The sequence below is a fragment of the Geotrypetes seraphini genome, chromosome 7 (assembly GCF_902459505.1).
Source record: "Geotrypetes seraphini chromosome 7, aGeoSer1.1, whole genome shotgun sequence".
NCBI classification, from domain to species: domain Eukaryota; kingdom Metazoa; phylum Chordata; class Amphibia; order Gymnophiona; family Dermophiidae; genus Geotrypetes; species Geotrypetes seraphini.
Genome location: NC_047090.1, coordinates 49,296,265 through 49,318,318, shown reverse-complemented (window position 1 = coordinate 49,318,318; position 22,054 = coordinate 49,296,265). Strand labels below are relative to the sequence as shown.

Sequence of the window (22,054 nt, the reverse complement as noted above, 5' to 3'; positions counted from 1 at the left end):
TATGTTAAAACTCATTTGCCACTTTTTTGCCCACTCTTCCAGTCTCGTTAGGTCCCTTTGTAGGTCTTCGCAGACTTCCGTGGTTCTAACCCTGCCGCAGAGTTTGGTGTCATTAGCAAATTTAATAACCTCACATTTCGTCCCCGTCTCCAGGTCGTCAATAAATATATTGAACAGGAACGGTCCCAGCACCAATCCCTGTGGAACTCTGCTCGTGACCCATTGCCAGTCTGAGTAATGGCCCTTTACTCCAACCCTCTGTTTCCTGCCTGCCAGCCAGTGTTTGATCCATCGGTGGACATCCCCTTGCACCCCGTGGTTCCACAGCTTCTTGAGTAGTCGTTCGTGAGGTACCTTGTCAAAGGCTTTTTGGAAGTCAAGGTAAATGATGTCTATGGATTCCCCTTTATCCATCTGGCTGTTTATTCCCTCAAAGAAGTACAGTAGGTTCGTGAGGCACGACCTTCCCTTGCAGAAGCCGTGCTGGCTTGCCTTCAGTTGTCCATTGTTTTCTATGTGTTCGCAGATTGTGTCCTTAACTAGTGCTTCCATCATCTTTCCCGGGACCGAGGTCAAGCTCACCAGCCTGTAGTTTCCCGGGTCACCTCTTGATCCCTTCTTAAAGATGGGCGTGACGCTTGCTATTTTCCAGTCCTCTGGGACCTCCCCAGTTTTTAAGGATAGGTTACATATTTGGCGAAGTGTTTCCGCTATTTCGTTTCTCAGTTCTTTTAGTACCCTTGGGTGGATGCCGTCTGGACCAGGTGATTTGTCGCTCTTCAGTCTGTCCACCTGTCAGAGGACATCCTCTCGGCTTACCTCTAGTTGGACCAGCTTTTCATCATGGTCTCCGTTTATGATCTCCTCGGGTTCTGGGATATTGGATGTGTCCTCTCTCGTGAAGACTGACGAGAAGAACTTGTTTAACTTGTCAGCTATCTCTTTTTCCTCCTTTACCACTCCCTTCCTGTCTCCATCGTCCAATGGTCCCACTTCCTCCCTGGCTAGTTGTTTCCCCTTCATATATCTGAAGAATGGTTTAAAGTTTCTTGCTTCCCCCGCCAGTCTCTCCTCATATTCTCTTTTTGCTTTCCTAACCACTCTGTGACAGTCTTTTTGTTGCCTTTTGTGCTCCTTCTGGTTGTCCTTTGTTGGGTCCTTTTTCCATTTTCTGAAAGATGTTTTCTTGTACCTTATTGCCTTTTTCACTTCATTTGTTATCCACGCTGGGTGTTTTGTTCGATTTTTTTTTGCACCCTTTCCTAAACCTGGGGACGTACAGGTTTTGTGCTTCATGTACCGTGCCCTTGAGTAGGGCCCAGGCTTCCTTTACGGTCTCCATCTTCCCTGAGTTGTTGCTGAACTTCTTTCCCACTATTTTCCTCAGGGCCTCGTAGTTTCCTTTTCTGAAATTGAGTGCTGTCGTTGTGGTTCTTTTCACCTTGGATGTTCCTATTTTTAGCTTGCACTGGATCATGTTGTGATCGCTATTTCCTAGTGGCGCTAGTACTACCACCTCCTTTGCGGGTCCCCCTAGCCCGTTGAGGATTAGGTCAAGAGTGGCATCTCCTCGTGTTGGTTCTGTGAACAGCTGTTTCATGAAACAGCTCCTCACCGCCTCCAGAAATTTTGTTTCTCTCGTGCAATTTGAGTGTCCAATGCTCCAGTCTATTCCAGGGTAGTAGAAATCCCCCAATACCACCACACTTCCGCTTTTGCATACCTGCCTCAGTTCAGCCTCCAGGTCCTGGTCGTTTGCTTCCAGTTGTCCTGGTGGGCGATAGTATAGTCCCAATTTTATGTCTGCTCCATTTCCTCCTGTCAGCTTGACCCATTGTGATTCCAAGCCGTCCGCCCTTACTGTTGTTTCCATCCTGGTTGAAGGGATGGAGTCCTTTATATATAGCGCTATTCCTCCACCCTTCTTGTGTGTCCTGTCCCTCCTATAGAGTTTGTACCCTGGTAAGACCACATCCCATTTGTTGTCTTCGGATCACCATGTTTCTGTGACTCCAATTATGTCTAGGTCCTCCTTACTGGCTATAAATTCTAGCTCTCCCATTTTGGTTCTTAGGCTCCTAGCATTTGTGTATAGGCAAATTAAGTCCCGGCTGTTTAGCTTCTCTGTTGGTTTTCCTCGTAGTTTGGTGCTCCTGCCTACCCCCTCATGGGCTGCCAGTTCCCGAGCCTCATTCCGTTCATCCTCCTCCTGTGGTGTGTCCGTTTCGTCCTCATCCCCCTCCTGTGTTGTGCCTATCTCATCCTCTACCTGCTTCCCCATATTTGGATGTCCCTCTGGCTCCGGCTGTTTCCTCCTTTTCCCGCTCTTTAGTTTCATTAGTTCCTTGGGCCCCTGCATTGCGTCTATGTTTTTTTTTTTCAAAAAGTGTCCACTCAGTCTCGAGCCCTCTATCGCCTTTTCCCGGTTCAGCATCCTTGTTTGATACTGTAGTCCGGTGTGTCGATGTCAGATCGACTGTCGGCTTTCCCCCTTGTCCTCAGTTTAAAGCCATGTCTATGCTGGTCTGGATGTTATGTGCCAGCATCCTCGTCCCAGCCGCGCTCAGGTGCAGTCCGTCCCTCCTGTAAAGCTTGTTTTTCCCCAGGAAGGTTGTCCAGTTCCGTACAAAGTGGAAACCCTCCTCATCGCACCATCTCCTCAGCCAACCATTTATTGCTTGCAGCTCGGTCTGCCTCCTTGCATCCGCCCTCGGTACTGGCAGGATCTCTGAGAAGGCTATCCTCCTTGTCCTCAGCTTCAGTCTCCTCCCCAGGATCTTAAATTGCTCGGTCAGTGTAGTCCTGTTGTAGCTCCTTCTGCTGACGTTGTTGGTTCCAACGTGGATTATCACTGCTGTCTCCTCCGTCTCAGCTCCTTTCAGGATTCTCTCGATTCTGTCGGAGATGTCCTTTGTCCTCGCCCCTGGGAGACATGTCACTAGTCGGTCTTCTCTGCCTCCTGCTATGTGACTGTCCACCTCTCTCAGGATTGAGTCTCCCACCACGATTGCAGATTTCCCTTTTCTCAGCTTCCTCTTGGGTCTCATGTCCGTATCAGTGGCTCGATACTCTAATCCATCCTCCTGGTTCTGATGGGTCTCTGCCTGCTCAGTTCCTCCGCAAGGTCCTTCCCCCCTGGCGTCTGGTGGGTTCTGTCCTCCATCTGTTGGTTCCCTTCTGAATTGCTGGTGATCCTGTGCCTCTACCATCTTGCAGGCCTCCTCGATGAATCTCTCGAGCTCTCTAACCTGCTCATTGATGTGGCTCTCTCTGGTGGTATCCTCAGTTGCCTCAGTTGCCCACGGTTCCTCTATGGTGCGGAGTCCCTCCAGCTCCTGGACCTTGACCTGCAGTCTCCCAACCTCCTTCTTTAAGCTGTCCAGTTCCTGACATCGACTGCATATGTACGTCCGTCTCCCGGAGGGGGGTAGTCATACATATGACACTCGATGCAGTATACTGGGAAGCTTCGCTGGGCTTCTGCAGCCTTCATAAGTTTTGTGGTGGGGTTTTTTTTTTTTTTTTTAAATTTCCTAAATGTTGTTTGTCTTATGTTGATAAAATTATGTACTTTTTGATCCAAAACAGTTGCATGATTTTTTGAAGATAAGAGAGTTGGAAGGGGTGGTGACTAACTCCATAACATGCATGTACTGACCATAGATTCTTAGATGACTTTTCTGTTTTCTAGGTTAAATTTTTCTCTCTTTTTTCCTTTAAGTCCAAAGCATTGTTAAATTATGCTCGATTCCTCAGTTCCCTAAAAACTGTTACTTGTGATGGGAGTGCAGTGCTTTCCTTGAAGATGGGCCTGTGGAAAGTCTGTTGTAACAATATGAGAATTTATAATTTTATAAGGAAACACCCCCCAGATAGCAGTGCTGGATGTCCTTCTGTTTTCAAAGATGTTTCTCTTTTTGTTGTGTTTGACTTGTTTACAGTTTCCATAATATATTATTGACACTGACTGCCCTGCTCCCCTCCCCCCTTTTTTTGTCCAAATGTTTCTACAACTCCACCTTTACCTTTTTCTTTCTTTTTCATCTGGTTTGCTCTTCATTTTTCTTTTCGTCTCCCACTTTGTGTAATCTCCCGACTGGCCTGTCTACCAGGAATGCATCTTGACCGAGCCGTCCTTCAGACAGCAAGAGCAAGGTCGTCTTGCCCATGTGCCTCAGTGGAAACAGGTAAAAATTTAAAATAACTAGAGGAGTAGTAGAAAGTATACACTGATGCTAATTTTCCCTTCAAGGTGACTGTTTCATTTCCAGCTAATGCATAGATTAGTCTTATAAATTTCTTCTTGACCAGACTTTATTGTAAATTGCAGTCAGATTGAGAGAATGCTGACCTTATTCAAAGCAGTCTGATTAATTCCTATAGAACGTTGTGGTTCACCCATTCGATTTCAAAATGTTTGTGTAAAACTGTTTTGTAAAAATCAGGAGTATAAAACAAGCATAATTTAGGTAAGTAGTCTATACAACCCTGTGGACAGAAAGCTGTCAACCAGGTCTAAATGATTTACTTTAACAGAGAGGTGGTTCTGTCAGCCATTTTGCCCCAACAGAAAAAAATTTGTACAACCAAAAGGGCTGCATGTATATTAATATAGCATGTTTGTGATTGGTTTTGTCTTTCTTACTTTAAAAGGATTTCCTTTAATGTGCTTTGACCTGTTTATAATATTGTAAACCATTTGACCTGCTTGTCAGAAAATACAGATACCGTATTTTTCGCACTATAAGACGCACCCTAGATTTAGAGGAGGAAAACAAGAAAAAAGCATTTTGAACCAAATTGTGTACTAATTTATACCAGGCTCTGCACCCAGCCCCCCTCACTCCATTCCAGTCTCTGCACCCTGTCCCCTCTTCCCTGCCAGGCTCTGCACTGTACCTTTGTAAAAAAACAAACAAACAAACAAAAAAAAAAAAAAACCCTGTCACCTGCCAGTTAGGAAGCAGTTTTGTTGTGCATGACAACCATCCAAGAATCCTATAGCAGTGAAAGAATGAAAGTAAAAAAGACAGGTGAAGAGAAAGAGAGAGTTGTAAGTACAGGACAGAATGAGAAGGAAGGTGCAGCCTTGTCGTCTTGGATGGGAGTGGCTTATGTTAATTTTTTGGAGGAGACGGTTACCTAGCATAGGAAGCACTCACGCTGAATGGCTGGGAAATAGGTCACAGGGATCCCAGGGTGTCATGCACATTTCAGAGCTGTGAACTACTGACTACTCATTTAACTGCTGCTTTTGCCTGTCTCCCCTAGATTGTAAGAAATTAAATCTTTGCCAAAAATACACAACCAGCTAGACTCGTGCAGCTCTAACATACGCAGGATATAACTGAACTTCCTTTCTAACATAAACTGGAGTTCTCATACAAAGCAAATGCACAACGTCACACATATAGCTCCTATATAACATAGGAGTTCTTATAGTGCTCTAAAACAAGCAGCATATAACCTGAAGCTCCTCTTTAACACAGTGCTGGAGTTTTCAAAGAGTGCAAAAATAAAGCATGTCACCTTTCCTTAGCACCGGCAGCAGATGAATCCAGAGACCAGTGGGATAGCACACATCTACCAGCAGGTGGAGACAGAGAACTAATTTGCCGGTGTATATCTTGGATGTCGTCCCTCCTGGCCAGTTAGTATGCTCTATCTCCAGCAGGTCGTATGGCTGCTATTCTTCTGGCCTCCTGGCTTCAGCTCCTCGTTCTTGTTTCCTAGGATTGAAGGCGATTTCCTCCTGTTGCTTCGGCTTCAGTTGGCTGAACGGTGCCAACTTTGGGGGCAACACCTGGGCTCTCCCAGGTCCCTTCCCCCACCCTCTCCACCTGTTAAGGCTGAGGATGTCATTGGATCAAGGGCTTCTTTACCATAAGTTTAAAAAAACAAAAAAGAAGCCCCAAACCTGGTTATACGGGTTTCTGCAGTGGTACAGAAGTCTCTAACTTTCTAGTTTGAGAAGAGCGTGTGCATAGTGTTGGGTCTGTGCAGTTATGGTGGCGGAGCCAAGTAAACGAGGTAAGCATCGCACGTCATCGGGAGGGGGGGTGAGGAGGTGTCCCGCCACGGAATAGGGAGACGCGGCAATGGCCTTGTTGGCTCAGGAAGGTGCGATGACTACCCGAGTAAAAGACACGCTGGATAGGGCCTCGGCAGCAACGGAGGTACATCCTTCCACTTCGGCAGGGATGGTTGGTGAGTCATGCAAGCAGGGGGAAGGTAATTTTCTCACTGGTTTTTCACCGGAGTATGTCCTTTGGCTGCATAAGGCTTTTTTGAGCCAAAGATCACACCCGGTGGAGAAGGGGAGAAGCTCTAGTAGTGATTTCGCCCAGGTTTCTTTGACCCAGTCACAGTTAGCTGTGGGGGAGAGTCAGCAAGGGGCCAAGTGGGGGGGGGGGTAAGGGATGCAGATGGGTTCCGGTCTCCTGGCATTGATCCATTTTTTGCTCTCTTTGGTCCCGGGGGGATTCTTATGGGCAGGACATGGAAGTGGATGAGATGGTGGGAACAGAGGTGGATGATTCTGCAGCCTTACGTCTGTTCCATAAGGAAGAGCTGGCCTCGTTTATTTCTAAAGTGCTGGAATGCCTTCTTATCTCGCAGCCTGAGTCAGGAGGGGTGGTGGTTACCAATTCTCTGATGGCTGGCACTAGAAAGCCTCCTAGAGCCTTTCTGGTAGGAATTAATCTCGGAGCAGTGGGACACACCAGAGTCAAGTCTCAAGGTGGCAAAACAATGAGACAGTTATATCCTCTGGTTAAAGAAGAGCTGGATAGGTTTAAACTTCCAAGAGTGAATGCGTTGGTGGCAGCCGTGTCTAGGAAGACCACTCTTCCAGTAGAGGGGAGAGTGAGACTCAAGGATATTCAGGATAGGAAGCTTGGGTTGACCTTAAAGGCTTCATTTGATGTGGCAGCTCTAACTCTACAGGCGGCCATGTACAGTTCTTGTGCGGCACGAGCTTGTCTTCAATGGGTCCAACAGATTACGGATGGCCTGGTAGAGTCTGGGGCGGCTTTACCCTCAGACTTTCCAGATGTGAAGCCCGGGCTGGCATATCTAGCAGATGCCTTATATGATATCATGTGGGCCTCTGCAAAACAGATATCCCTGTCGGTGGTGTTTAGACGACACTTATGGCTTTGGCATTGGGCAGCGGATGCTGCCTCAAAATTGCATCTAGTGCGGCTTCCGTTTAACCCTTTCAGGACCATAAGGATCGTAGGCCAATTTTTGTGGTTTTGACGACATTTTTATGGTAAAAAGGGCTTGCAGATGCCAAAAAATTGATTTTTTTTGTGAAATATCATTATTTTTATTTAAAAAATCAAACTTCTGGCTTATGGACAGTGTGGCAAGTGAATCTTCTCGTCAATCTGGCAACGACGCTAATGAATGAATGTCGGAACCAGTTTGTTTACATAAAGGCAGTATCATATGGAATCCGTACATATCAAATTTAGAACTGTAGACTATCCCAATCAAAATTTATAGGATTTTAAAGTTATGGGACAAATATGTCCCTTGGTCCTGAAAGGGCTACGGGCCATTCTTTGTTTGGGGAAGACCTGGATAGGTTAGTTAAGGATTTTGGAGACTCAAGGTCTCAGAGGTTGCCGGAGGATAAGCCAAGGAGTTCGACTTGGTCACAATCCCATAGGCTACGGTTTCGGGATACTGGGAGGTATAGCCCAGGGAGGTCGACGTATAGGGCATTGTTTGACACGTCTTACAGTGCCAGATCCAGGTTATCACAGAGGCAGTCTGATCAGCCTGCCAAGCCTTCTTCCACGTAACCGGCTCCTCCTCAGACATTGTGATCTGCCCATTAATTGGGTTTTGCCTCCTTCTGCCAGTTGGTTATGGAGGGGAGGGGCTGTTCTCCTTTGGGGAGGGGTGATCCTACGGACTATTATGTCAGTAAGTTCTGGAGATATTTCACAAGGTGAAGGGTTAGGTTTTCTTCTCTTCCCTCGGGGAGACTGTTCTGGCATCTCCGTCTCTCAGTTTCCTTGGGGGGGGGTAACTTCAGGGGTTCAAGCATTTCGCAAGGCAGGCTTTCTAGGAGGGGATGGCTCCTTTTTTTACTTCCCCGGCCGGGAGGGGGGAGTTTGGGGTTTAGTCCCTTCTATGATTCCTAAGATGGTAGGGTCTTTTCAGGGCCTTTTTTTCCCCCGTAGTTTTCAATAGAGGATGGGGGTTGAGGTTCTGAATCACGGTGAGGCACTACAGGGACTACAGGGACCAGACGGACTCCACCTGACCAACAGAGGTAAGAACGTCTTCGGACACCGACTAGCCCGCCTACTTCGAAGGGCTTTAAACTAGGTAAGTCGGGGGTGGGTACCCATTTTTACACCAGAACAGTAAGTAACAATCCTGAGGTAATGAACCAAAACTCCACTTCCAAGTCCGAGGTAAGTCCCCTTACTACAAAAGATTCGCTAGGAGACACTTTAACTCATCAGGAGCTCAGTAAACACCAAGAGTGGAGAGCTATGTATGTTAACGCACACAGCCTAGGGAAGAAACTTCTAGAACTGGAAACAGAAATGGTTAATGCAGACTTAGACGTGGTGGCTGTGTCCGAAACATGGTTCACGGACTCTCATGGGTGGGATATGACTATACAGGGATACAACCTGCTTCGCCAAGACAGAGAGGGTAAGCTAGGAGGAGGGGTAGCACTCTACATCAAAGAGCACATCAAGACAACCAGGATCACGGATGTTAAGTATACTGGGGAATCCATCTGGGTAAACCTGGCCAGGGGCGGAGAAAAATGCCTGTACCTCGGTGTGGTATACAGACCTCCTAGACAATCGGAGGACAAAGACGCAGAATTAATTGAGGACATTGAGAGTATCACCTTGCGGGGGGATGTTGTTCTATTAGGTGACTTCAATATGCCTGATGTAGACTGGAACACACTCTCAGCGACAAATTGTGACAGCAGGAGGATATTAGTGTCCATGAAGGGAGTACAGCTTAAACAAATGGTGCTAGAGCCTACTAGGGCCCAGGCCATCCTGGACTTGGTACTCACGAACGGGGAAAGTGTCTCGGAGGTCTCGGTGGGAGAACCGCTAGCCACCAGTGACCATAACATGGTATGGTTTAACCTTAGGAAAGGCTTCCCTAGATCTCAAACAAGAACAAGGGTACTCAATTTCCGGGTCGCTGACTTCGAACGCATGGGAGATTTCGTTCATCAGACACTACAGGTTCAAGAAGCGACCGATAATGTGGAAGCTATGTGGTCAACCTTGAAATCGACCATTCAGGAGGCAACTGTCCGCTACATTAAATCGGTAAATAAACAACAAAGAAACAAGAGACCCAAATGGTTCACTGATGAGGTCTCGTACCGCGTCAAGGAGAAGAAAAGAGCATTTCTCTCATACAAACGCACCGGGGAGAAAGAAGCGAACATTGAATACAAGACAAAGTCCGCAGCGGTCAAAACAGCAGTCAGGGAGGCCAAACTTCGAATGGAAGAAACTCTAGCGAAGAATATTACGAAAGGGGACAAATCCTTCTTCAGGTACATTAGCGAGAGGAAGAAGAACACAAATGGTATTGTACGCCTTAGAACGCCAGACGGGAGTTATGTAGAAACAGATTCAGATAAAGCTAAACTGCTGAATGATTACTTCTGCTCTGTCTTTACCTGTGAGGCACCAGGGCACGGGCCACGGTTGGAAACAAAGCAAAGCATGGAAGATCCATTTCAGAATTTTGAATTCACAACTGCTGATGTTTACAGAGAACTGTCAAAACTCAAGGTGAACAAAGCCATGGGGCCGGACAATTTACACCCACGAGTACTCAGAGAGCTATGCGATGTTCTAGCGAAACCATTAGCCATGCTCTTCAATCTCTCCCTAAGTACGGGGAGAGTCCCCCTGGACTGGAAAACAGCTAACGTCGTTCCTCTGCACAAAAAGGGATGCAGAGCAGAGACTGCAAATTACCGACCGGTGAGTCTCACATCAATTGTGTGCAAACTCATGGAAACTCTACTCAAAGGTAAATTAGACACGATTTTGGATGAGGGAGACCTAAGGGATCCCCGTCAACATGGATTCACTAGGGGTAGGTCATGCCAATCCAATCTTATTAGCTTCTTCGATTGGGTGACGGGAAAGCTAGACCTGGGAGAGTCTCTGGACATAGTGTACTTGGATTTCAGCAAGGCGTTTGACAGTGTTCCGCACCGCAGACTATTAAACAAGATGAAGTCGATGGGTCTAGGCGGGAAGCTAACTGCATGGGTGAATGATTGGCTAAGTGGAAGACTTCAGAGGGTGGTGGTCAACGGCACCCTCTCTGAGACATCAGAGGTGACTAGCGGAGTGCCGCAGGGCTCGGTCCTGGGACCATCCCTTTTCAACATATTCATAAGAGACTTGACCCAAGGGCTTCAGGGTAAAGTAACACTGTTCGCCGATGACGCCAAACTGTGTAATATAGTAAGTGAAAACAATCTTAAGGATAGTATGACGCAAGATCTGATCACGTTGGAAAACTGGTCCTCGACATGGCAGCTGGGCTTCAACGCTAAGAAATGTAAGGTCATGCATCTCGGCTGCGGAAACCCATGCAAAACTTACACCTTGAACGGAGAAACACTAGCTAGGACTTCAGAAGAACGGGACTTGGGAGTAATCGTCAGCGCGGACATGAAGGCTACCAAACAAGTGGAGCAGGCCTCATCCAAGGCAAGGCAAATGTTGGGATGTATCAATAGAGGCTTCATCAGCCGCAAACCTGAAGTCATAATGCCGCTCTACAGAACCATGGTAAGACCTCACCTGGAATACTGTGTGCAATTTTGGAGACCACACTACCGAAAAGATGTGCTTCGAGCTGAATCGGTCCAGCGAATGGCCACTAGAATGGTCTCCGGACTCAAGAGTCTCCCATACGAGGAAAGACTGGATAAACTGCAGCTCTACACTCTTGAGGAGCGTAGAGAAAGGGGAGACATGATTGAGACGTTTAAGTACATCACAGGTCGTGTCGAGGCGGAAAGCGATATATTCTTCCCTAAGGGTCCCTCGGTCACAAGAGGGCACCTGTTCAAACTCAGAGGAGGGAAATTTAATGGTGACACCAGGAAGTATTTCTTTACAGAAAGGGTGGTGGATCAGTGGAACAAACTTCCGGTGCAAGTGGTCAAGGCCACCAGTGTACTCGACTTTAAAAACAAATGGGACATCCACGTGGGGTCCTTACGGGGGTCGAGCTAGGGAACTAGGTCATTAGCACTCAGACTTGATGGGGTGGGTCAGAAGAGTGGGCAGACTTGATGGGCTGCAGCCCTTTTCTGCCGTCATCTTTCTATGTTTCTATGTTTCTATGTTCTTAGGCTTTCTTCACATTCCCTATGGTTCGGAGTTCGGACTCCTCTTTCTGTCCTTTTCAGGTATTAGGAGGGGGGCAGGCAGATTCTAGAGGCCTTGATGGGTCTGTAGAATTTTTCTTCTGCTGTTAGGGGAGGGCAGACATTGTTCATAGGCTCTCCATGCTCATTCGTCACGGGCAATGTTTTTCGGGGGTTTTACGTTTGGTGGTCCTCCCATCTTTTTTCAGCAGTAGCAGGTTTGTCCCACCCGGTTTCAGATTGCTTTGCTACATCTCACTGGTCTCTGGATTCATCTGCTGCCGGCGGTAAGGATTGTAAAATTATGTCCTACCTGTTAATTTTCTTTCCTTTGGACGCAGCAGATGAATCCAGAGCCCCACCCATCAGGTTTTCGGAGTAAGTTTTTTTTCTCTCTCTCGCAGGTTGGTTCCTGGGTATCAGGGTGTCTTTTTGCTTATGGGAAAGAAGTTTGGTATTGGGAGACTACATTATTTTGGATGCTTGGGCAAGAGTAATACTAACTGGCCAGGAGGGACGACATCCAAGATATACACCAGCAAATCGGTTCTCTATCTCCACCTGCTGGTAGATGGGTGCTATCCTACTGGTCTCTGGATTCAACTGTTGTGTCTAAAGGAAAGAAAATTAACAGGTAGGACATAATTTTACCATAAAACACCCCCCTCCCCCAACGTACCTTTTTACATGCCGCTTATAGCCTGGTGGTCCAGCAGTGTATCGGCCGGTAGAACGCTCGCTCTGCTGGCTGATACACCGGGTATAGCGCGCGAAAAACACAAATTTATGTACAGAAATTTTTATATACCGCACACACCCGTATACTGCGCATGCTACCCGACTCTCCTTTCGCTCGCCCCGACTCTCCTCTGGCCACTCCGACTCTCCTTTCGCCCGCCCCGACTCTCCTCTCCCCCTTGAAGTCCTGTCCCCACCCTGAAAGCCTGATGCCCCCCTGACATCCGATTCAACCCCCCCCCCCCCGCAGGACCGCTCGCACCCCCCACCCCGAAGGACCGCTCGCACGCACCCGCACCCCCACCCCGAAGGACCGCTCGCACGCACTCCCACCCGCACCCCCACCTTGAAGGACCGCTCGCACCCCCACAGCCTTCCGATCCCCCCATCATGTAGAAGCTCCTACCGGTGTCCTGCTGCTTCCTCTTGGCGGTCCCGACTCCCTGACACGATCGGGGCAAGAGGGAGCTCAAGCCCTCTTGCCCCAGCCAACCGCGGCACCCCCAACACGATCGGGGCAAGAGGGAGCTCAAGCCCTCTTGCCCCCCCCCCCCGACTCCCCGACACGATCGGGGCAAAAGGGAGCCCAAGCCCTCCTGCCCCACCGACTCCCCAACTCCCCGACAATATCGGGCCAGGAGGGAGCCCAAGTCCTCCTGGCCCTGGCGACCCCCACCCCCCCCGCTAGTTGTTCGGGCCAGGAGGGAGCCTAAACCCTCCTGGCCACGGCGACCCCCTACCCCCACCCTGCACTACATTACGGGCAGGAGGGATCCCAGGCCCTCCTGCCCTCGACGCAAACCCCCCTCCCCCCAACGACCGCCTCCCCAAGAACCTCCGACCGCCCCCACAGCCGACCCGCGACCCCCCTGGCCGACCCCCATGACACCCCCACCCCCCTTCCCCTTACCTTTGTGTAGTTGGCCTGACAGATGGGAGCCAAACCCGCCTGTCCGGCAGGCAGCCAACGACGGAATGAGGCCGGATTGGCCCATCAGTTCCAAAGCTTCGCCTACTGGTGGGGCCTAAGGCGCCTGGGCCAATCAGAATAGGCCCGGGAGCCTTAGGTCACTCCTGGGGGTCGTGGGTCGGCTGGGTGGGCGGTCGTTGGGTGGAGGGGGGTTTGCGTCGAGGGCAGGAGGGCCTGGGATCCCTCCTGCCCGTAATGTAGTGCGGGGTGGGGGTAGGGGGTCGCCGTGGCTAGGAGGGTTTGGGCTCCCTCCTGGCCCGAACTAGCGGGGGGGGGGGGCTCCCTCCTGGCCCGATATTGTCGGGGAGTTGGGGAGTCGGCGGGGCAGGAGGGCTTGGGCTCCCTTTTGCCCCGATCGTGTCGGGGAGTCGGGGGGGCAAGAGGGCTTGAGCTCCCTCTTGCCCTGATCGTGTCGGGGGTGCCGCGGTTGGCTCAGGCAAGAGGGCTTGAGCTCCCTCTTGCCCCGATCGTGTTGGGTGTTGGGACCGCCAAGAGGAAGCAGCAGGACACCGGTAGGAGCTTCTACGTGAGGGGGGGGGGTCGGGAGGCTGTGGGGGTGCGAGCGGTCCTTCAGGGTGGGGGTGCGGGTGTGGGTGGGAGTGCATGCGAGCGGTCCTTCGGGGTGGGGGTGCGGGTGAGGGTGCATGCGAGCGGTCCTTCGGGGTGGGGGTGCGGGTGAGGGTGCATGCGAGCGGTCCTTCGGGGTGGGGGTGCGAGCGGTCCTGTGGGGGGGGAACTATGTAAAAAAAATTTTGTACAACGCGCTCAGGCGTATAACATGCAAGGTTATGCGCGGTACGTAAAAACCACGTATAATGCGCGCGTTATATGCGAGAAAATACGGTAACCCACATATAAGATCTCACCATCCAATCACTGCAATAAACTCTTAATATATTATCTATATTGCATATATTATTTCAATTTTCATCAAAACTTTTAGTGTCATATACTGATCATTGGTTTTTGAAAATCAAGTTTCAAGTTTACTCAAAATTTTGATATAACGCAAATCAAAGGCTTTTAAATATTTTATTCCTTCTCTTTCCATAGCTGGCCTCTTCAAAGTTTTTAATGAAAATGCACTTATCTCAAAAAATATAGTAGGGTCCCGACATGGACCATGTTTCGCGGGCCGCTTCAGGGAACCTGACACTGGTTTTCAAAGGCAGTAAAAGCTCCACTGATCACAATAGGTGTTGAAGCCGCTTATAAACAGTTATCAGAAGCAGTTAAGACTCCAATCTACAGAGATCAGTGGAGTCTTAACTGCTTCTGATAACTGGTTATAAGGGCTTCAACACCTATTGTGATCATTGAAGCTTTTTCTGCCTTTGAAATCCATTATCGGGTTTGCTGAAGCAGCCTGTGAAACATGGTCCATGTCGGGACCCTACTATATTTTTTTGGATAAGTGCATATTCAAAACCAGTGACCAATTTATGACATTAAAAATTTTAATGAAAATTGAAATGAGATATGCAATATAGATAATATTTTAAGAGTTTATTGCAGTGATTGGATGGTGAGACCTTATATGTGGGTTAGTCCTACATTGTCTCCTTGTCTCTGAGCAATAACTTTTATAAGAAGTATATATTGCAACTCATGGGTACTGTTCAGTCTGGTTTTTCAAATCTGACAATGTATCTTCCCAGATCTCATTGATAAAGTGAGTTTTTTTCCTTTACCCCTTGTTCATTTTTGACTGAAGTTGGTATCTTTAATTTACAGCCAGGTGTTAATTGCTTCCACCAGTCTTGCTTATATTAGTACAGAGAGGTGAATAAGGTGTGTTGAAAGAGAGACTGGGGACTGCATGTGTTGTGACTAAATGCTGTTTGTGTTAAAGAAACACATTTTCTTCACTATCTTTCGGTGTCTGGCTAGAACACCAAGCGGAAGATTTGTGCCTTTGCAGCTTTGATTTTATGACTCTAATTGGAACCTTGTGCTTATGGTTTTATGACGCATATTGTTGAGTTAATTTTTGTTTTCTGTTCTAAAGGCCGGGGGGAGTGGTAATCATTAAAGTTGCCTCTGTCTCATACCTCAATGGAAGGTAGGGTATTTGTACAGAGCTTTACATTAGCCTCCCATAATCTATTTTTAATATTGTTACTGGTCCTTTAGAAGCAATATGATTGCTATGACTTTATTATTGTGTATATTTATTTTTCCTTTTTTTTATTAAATGAAGCCCAGAGATCAGGCACATTGTCGGACCTGCCCTAAAAAGGTGATCATGTTATCTTCTGGGTCATCCAGTTTGCTGTATCCTAGCCAGCAGGTGACTTATTCTGCATGTATTAAGATTTTACTTGCCTTACTTGAATAAGGGGCTAAATTGCTGTGATTGCGTGTCTTCCCTTTGTAGTGGCTGGTAACCTTTAGCAGAAAAGGGCTTTTCTGGATTCCTCATTGGGAGGACATTCATCAAAATCATTTGCATTGTGGACTGTAAACTTCAATACATCTATATTTAAGCTCATATTTATCTATGCACAAAGGGAATCCAGCAAGGATACAGATTAGTAGAGAATGACATAGGGCAGAGGTGTCCAATGTCAGTCCTCGAGGGCCGCAATCCAGTCGGGTTTTCAGGATTTCCCCAATGAATATGCATGAGATCTATTAGCATACAATGAAAGCAGTGCATGCAAATAGACCTCATGTATATTCATTGGGGAAATCCTGAAAATCCGACTGGACTGCGGCCCTCGAGGACTGACATTGGACACCCCTGACATAGGGACTAATTTTTTCCCACAGGAACTCAATTTCCCCATCCCATCCCCACGAGTTTTGTCGCTGTCCCTATCCCATTCCTGTAAGCTCTGTCTTAACTGCACAAGCCTCAAACACTTATGATTTTAAAGTGTTTGAGGCTTGTGTAAATGAGGACAGAGCTTTCAGGAATGGGACAGGGATAGGAAAATGAGTTCCCACAGGGATGGGGAAAAATTTGTCCCCGTGTCATTCTCTACAGGTAGTTCTCAAAGAAAATGTTCGTTGAAGCAGTATTGAAAGCAGTAAGATCAGACCCAGAAGAGCACATTTTTTTCCCAGTCCCTGAAGCAGTTATTAAAATGAGTCTTCTACATGTTGAAGGAAGTGTGGGTGAAGATTTCCATTTTTTGGAACTGCCTATAATTGCTGGGTGATATATAAAAACAATCTATATCTTCATCCCTATTAGTTTCTACTGAAAGCTAGAGTTCACATAACTAATCTCAAATCTATATATGGCTCAACTGTATACATTGACTTGCTAGGGTGTCCTTGACTGAACAGTTGCATTGACTAACTTGTAGCTCACAGTACAAGATAGCAACATCCTGCTTAGGTACTACTGATTCACAAGGAAATAAATCACGTCCTCTGGTTACGTTGGATTCAAAACACAGACTGCTGGCTGCAAGGCACACTATATAAAACTGATTTCAACCTCTTCTTTCCCTGCTGTTCCTCATTTTCTTTAAAAATACTTAAATCTGCATTTCCAACTTTTGTGTTCTGCTTTGCCATTTTTCCTGGTTATGTTCAAACATAGCTCACATGGGACAGGGTTGAGTTTGAGAAGCCATTTGGCCCTTTATCTGCCATTTGGCCTTTTATCTACCATCATATTTCTATGAAATTGCAGGAATAAGTAGAAAGAGTCTTTCTCCGAGGACAAGGAGGCATAATAGTCTCACATGTGGGTGACATCCACAGAATCCGGTATGGACCCTACTATTACTACTACTACTATTTATTATTTCTATAGTGCTGAAAGGCGTATGCAGCGCTGTACATTTTTACATACAATAGACAGTCCCTTCTCAGAAGAGCTTACAATCTAATTTAGACAGGACATTTCAGGGTTATGGAGGTTATAGTGGGTATGGGTATCTGACAGCAGCAGGGTTGGGGAGATTATAGCGGGTATAGGTATCTGACAGCAGTGAGGGGGTGTTTAGCAGTTTCAAAAAAGTGGGCCTTTAGCTTGGATTTGAACACTGCCAGGGACAGAGCACGACGTATTGATTCAGGAAGCCTGTTTCAGGCATACGGTGCCGCAAGAAAGAAGGGACGGAGTCTGGAGTTGGCAGTGGAAGAGAAGGGTACAGATAAGAGGCGGATGAGCAGAGATCATGGGGGAGAGCATAGGGGGAGATGAGCAAGGAGAGATATCAGGGGGCTGCACAGCGAACACACTTGTAGGTCAGCAAGAGGAGTTTAAACTGTATTCGGAAATGGATTGGGAGCCAATGAAGCGACTTGAGGAGAGGGGTAATGTTAGAATAGCGGCTCTCGCGGACTATGAGTCGCGCAGCAGCATTTTGAATGGATTGAAGAGGCGAGAGACAGGCACGTGAGAGGCCCGAGAGAAGTACATTGCTGTAGTCTAAGCGTGAGATGACGAGAGCTTGGACAAGGGTTTTGGTCGTGTTCAGAGAGAAGAGGATGGATTTTGGCAATGTTATAGAGGAGGAAGCGACAGTATTTGGCAGTCTGTTAGCTCTGAGCAGAGAAGGAAAGAGAGGAATCAAAGATCACCCCAAGGTTGCGAGCCAACGAAACAGGGAGGAGGATAGCGTTATCCACAGAGATAGAGAACAGCGAGAGGGGTGAGGCCGGTTTTGGGGGTAAAGATAAGGAGTTCAGTTTTAGCCATATTCAGTTTGAGATAGTGGCGAGACATCCAAGCGGCAATGTTGGACAGGCAGGCTGAAATTCGGGCCTGAACTCCTGCAGAGATATCCGTCGTGGAGAGGTAGATCTGTCATTTCACTGTCATTTTAAATCTTAAGACAGTGCCTACACCATACGTGTGCTGGTGCCTTCTCACCTGACAGCAGCTTGCAGGACCATCAGTTCTACAATGGGAACTCGCAGCATCCATTTTGATGACAGCTCTGCATGGGGCAGGAGTGTAGGAAGATTGCTCCTGCCCCGCGTCACCGCTAGACCACTAGGTAAGGTCGGAGACAGGGGTGGGTCAGAGCCAGCCCAAAAAATTATTCATGATTTTTCCTATTCACGGACCGGCTCTGCCCCTAACCCCCTTGAATATTGAAGGTCTGCTGTATATTGATCTTTTAAATTGTCTATGGCAAAACAGCAGACTGTTGAATTTAATAGAAATATCACCCATGACAAATACAACCTGACCAGCAGCCAAATCCTAGAGGAATCAAATACAAAACTATTCACTCTAAAACCTTTCTATACCTGGCAGCAAAATGGTGTTTTTCTTTGGTTGTTCTTGTGGAGATTTTGTTCCTTTTTTCTTGACTGGAATATTTTACCAGCACAATTAACTTTTGTAAAGGCCTAAAAACCTATCTATTTGGAAAATATCTTACTCCCTCCTACAAATAACAGGCTATGACTTACAGAAACCAAACAAGGAACAAACCACCTCTCCCATCTTAATAGATGATCAAGCTTTCTACATACCCACTGCTCCACAAACCAGCAAAATGATACTCATAGCAGAACCCATAATGTCAAGATTACAATACCAGATATGGTCATTTTTCTCTCCAACCATATATCATAATCATACGCCAATATCAACACAAACTAAGATACAAAAGTTTTGCATCACCTCCAAGTAATACATTGTTCTGTCTTTCTTGCTGGATCACAGCAATATTTCTGATGCCTACTGCTGCATATTATATACTGACGTGTTCAGAATGTTATGCTGCACGTTTTAAATTGATTTAGGATTTCAGATTTAAGACTTGTAATGCATAAATGGCAGAATGTTGAAAAAAGTAGATATTTTGTGAATGGATTATCTTAGCTATTTCAGTACATACTAAATTTATTTGTATTTTAACTGTTATCCCCTTTAAGAGGAAGTAGCCCTGAAAAGGGCTGGTTGTTTTCTGCTAATCTAAAAACTTATAATAATAATAACTTTCTTTTTCTATACCGCCATAGTCAGTCGACTTCTAGGTGGTTCACATCGAAAGAAGGCTGGACATTCAGCGAATTACAAATGTGTGAGGGAAATGTTGCAGCAGAAAGGGTTGAAGGGGAGGGAGTGTAAGCGGGGTTGAGGGGAGGGAAGGGGGAGGGAAGTGAGAGGGGTTTGGGATTGCCTTTACATTACATTACATTACATTACATTACGGATTTCTATTCCGCCTATACCTTGCAGTTCAAGGCGGATTACAAAAGATTTGACTGGACATTTTCCAGTGAAGATACAATTTTTTTTTTTTTAACAGAGGAGAGATAGCTGGATAGAATCCTAGGGGAACTTACGGGTTGGATAGTAAACTGACAGTGCCGAACTGTGTGATATAAACAAATAGAATACAATTTGTTTTTGATAACAAGCTTGCAGCGTTGAGGCATGGAGTGAACCAATTTTCAAAGTTCATCTGGCTGCACAACATGATGCCAAGCATTAATCAGTACTTCAATCAACTTGACCTTTGTTTTTGGGTGTTTTCTGAACACCTTGACAGCAAGATTATTCCACAAATTCTCAATTGGATTGAGATCTGGTGACTGCCCTGGCCATTCCAGTTGCTGAATATGGCTCAATGTCATCCACTTTGTCACCATCTTTGCCTGATGACAGGGTGCATTGTCATCCTTGAAGTAGAAGTCACCCTGGAAGAGACTCCTTGCAGATGGAACCATTACGTTTTGCAAAGTGGAGAGATACTTGGCACCGTTCATCATGCCATCAATCACCTGAAAGCGCCCAATGCCATTGGCTAACATATAGCACCAGATCATGATTTTTGTCAGATGCTTTACAGTCAAGTCCAAGCACTGTGGTTTGAAAGACTCATTCATAAATTGTCTTACAAACATGTTGCACTGTCCTCCTAACACACAGAAAGTATTCTCATCCCTGAAGAGAACATTTTTCCACACCTCTGGAGTCCATATGCTGTACTTTCTGGCCCACTCAACCCATCGTTTTCTTTGCATCACCATTACCAATGGCTTCTTTCTTGCTCTACAGCCACGTAGGCCAAACTCTAGGCACCGTCGACGTACTGTTGAGACAGATACGTTCACTGAACACATTTCCTGCCACTTAGCTGACAATTCTGGTGATGTGAGTTTGTGATCTGCCATTGAGATCCAGTGAACAACCCTGTCCTCTTGCACAGTGGATTTGCATAGTCATCCACTTCAAACCCTTCAGTCACTTTTCCTGCCTCTTTTTTTCTTACTGAGCAAGCGTATGACTGTACTTTGATTGCACTTCACCCTTGCTGCAATTTGCCATCTTGCATAGCCCTCTTCATTAAGTACAACCACCGTCACATGTTCTTCTTTTGAAAGATTTCTAACTTTTCCCATGTTGCAATTATGCTGTCACTGGAGTAGCAGTTATGAAAACTGATTTTTCCGCTTCGCCATATATAGTAACATAGTAAATAACGTCGGATAAAGACCTGAGTGGTCCATCCAGTCTGCCCAACCATACATGCTCCATAAATTAATTTAGCTTAAATGGTCCTTTTTCTCAGATACTTCTGGGCCAGAAACCTAGAGCCCTGCCCAGTAGTGTGCTTAGGTTCCATCTACTGGAGCCTCCATCAAAGCTCATTCCAGCCCATCTTAACCATCTCAGCCATCGAAATCCTTCCCAGCCCGTCCTCAACTGAATGTCCATATATGGGACACAAGCCGTGCAACCCTGCCCAGCACCAGCCCTAGTTCCTTCAATGTACACCCATTATTTTCTGATTAGAGATCCTCTGTATTCATCCCACGCCTGTTTGAACTCTGTCACTGTTTTCTTCTCCATCACCTCCCTTGAGAACGCATTCCACGTATCAATCACCCTCTCCATAAAGAAGACTTTCCTAACATTACCCCTCAACCTCAAATTATGCCCTCTGGTTTTACCATTTTCATTTCTCTGGAATAGATTTTGTTCTATGTTAATACCTTTGAAGTATTTGAACGTCTGAATCATATCTCCCCTTTTTCTCCTTTCCTCAAGAGTATAATAATAATAATAATAATTTTATTTTATATACCGCCATACCCAAAAAGTTCTAGGCGGTTCACAACAATGAATTGTAATACAAACAATGCAAATCATTGAAAATCAACAAGTTATGTGCATACAATATAGGAAAAATACATACATGCCATTTAAAAAGGGTACAACAATCTTAAAGAAGAATAAAAAAAAGTTATAATGATAAAATATGTTAAGAACTCAGCCTGTTACATAATTGAGTTTTTATCTGCTTTCTAAAATGAAGGTAAGAAGAGGCATCCTGCACAATTTTGGCAAGCCATGAATTCAATTTGGCCGCCTGAAAAGAAAAGGTTCTTTCAAAGAACCTTTTATAATGACATAATTTTAATGAGGGAAAAGCAAACAAGTGTATTCTTCGAGAGCTCTTATTGTTATAACTCAAAGTAAAGCGGGGGTTGAGATAACCTGGTAACATACCAAATACTGTTTTGTAGCAGATGCATGAGAACTTGAACAGAACTCTGGATTCCAATGGCAGCCAATGTAGCTTTTGATAGAAAGGGGTAACATACTTATTCAGAGCTTCCAGTCTCTCTTCATACGTCTTCTGGCACAAACCTCCTACCATTTTAGTCGCCTTCCTCTGGACTGCTTCAAGTCTTTTTATGTCCTTCGCCAGATACGGTCTTCAAAATTGAACACAATGCTCCAAGTGGGGCCTTACCATCAACCTGTACAGGGGCATCAGCACTTTCTTTCTTCTACTGGTCACGCCTCTGTCTAAACAGCCTAGCATCCTTCTGGCAACAGCCACCACCTTGTCACACTGCTTCTTCACCTTTATATCTTCAGACACTATCACCCCAAGGTCCCTCCCTTCATCCGTACATATCAGCCTCTCACCTCCCAGCATAACAGCTCCTTCCGATTTCTAATCCTCAAATGCATTACTCTGCACTTCTTTGCATTGAATTTTAGTTGCCAGATA

At 46.3% G+C, this 22,054-nt stretch overlaps 1 protein-coding gene across 17 annotated transcripts in view; it reads left to right on the top strand.

Annotated features, from left to right (window-relative positions):
• Positions 1–22,054, top strand: part of MICAL3 (microtubule associated monooxygenase, calponin and LIM domain containing 3) — a 711,269-nt gene that overhangs the window by 332,432 nt on the left and 356,783 nt on the right. For 12 of the 17 annotated variants that reach the window (XM_033950898.1, XM_033950894.1, XM_033950891.1 and 9 more), the window contains 2 exons: positions 4,113–4,187; positions 15,310–15,399. The exons of 1 other annotated variant lie outside the window; for it this stretch is intronic. In XM_033950898.1, the coding sequence (XP_033806789.1) occupies positions 4,113–4,187; positions 15,310–15,399 (165 nt within the window). The remainder of the gene's footprint in view (positions 1–4,112; positions 4,188–15,309; positions 15,400–22,054) is intronic. 4 more of the 17 variants (XM_033950895.1, XM_033950900.1, XM_033950906.1 and 1 more) reach the window with 1 other exon arrangement.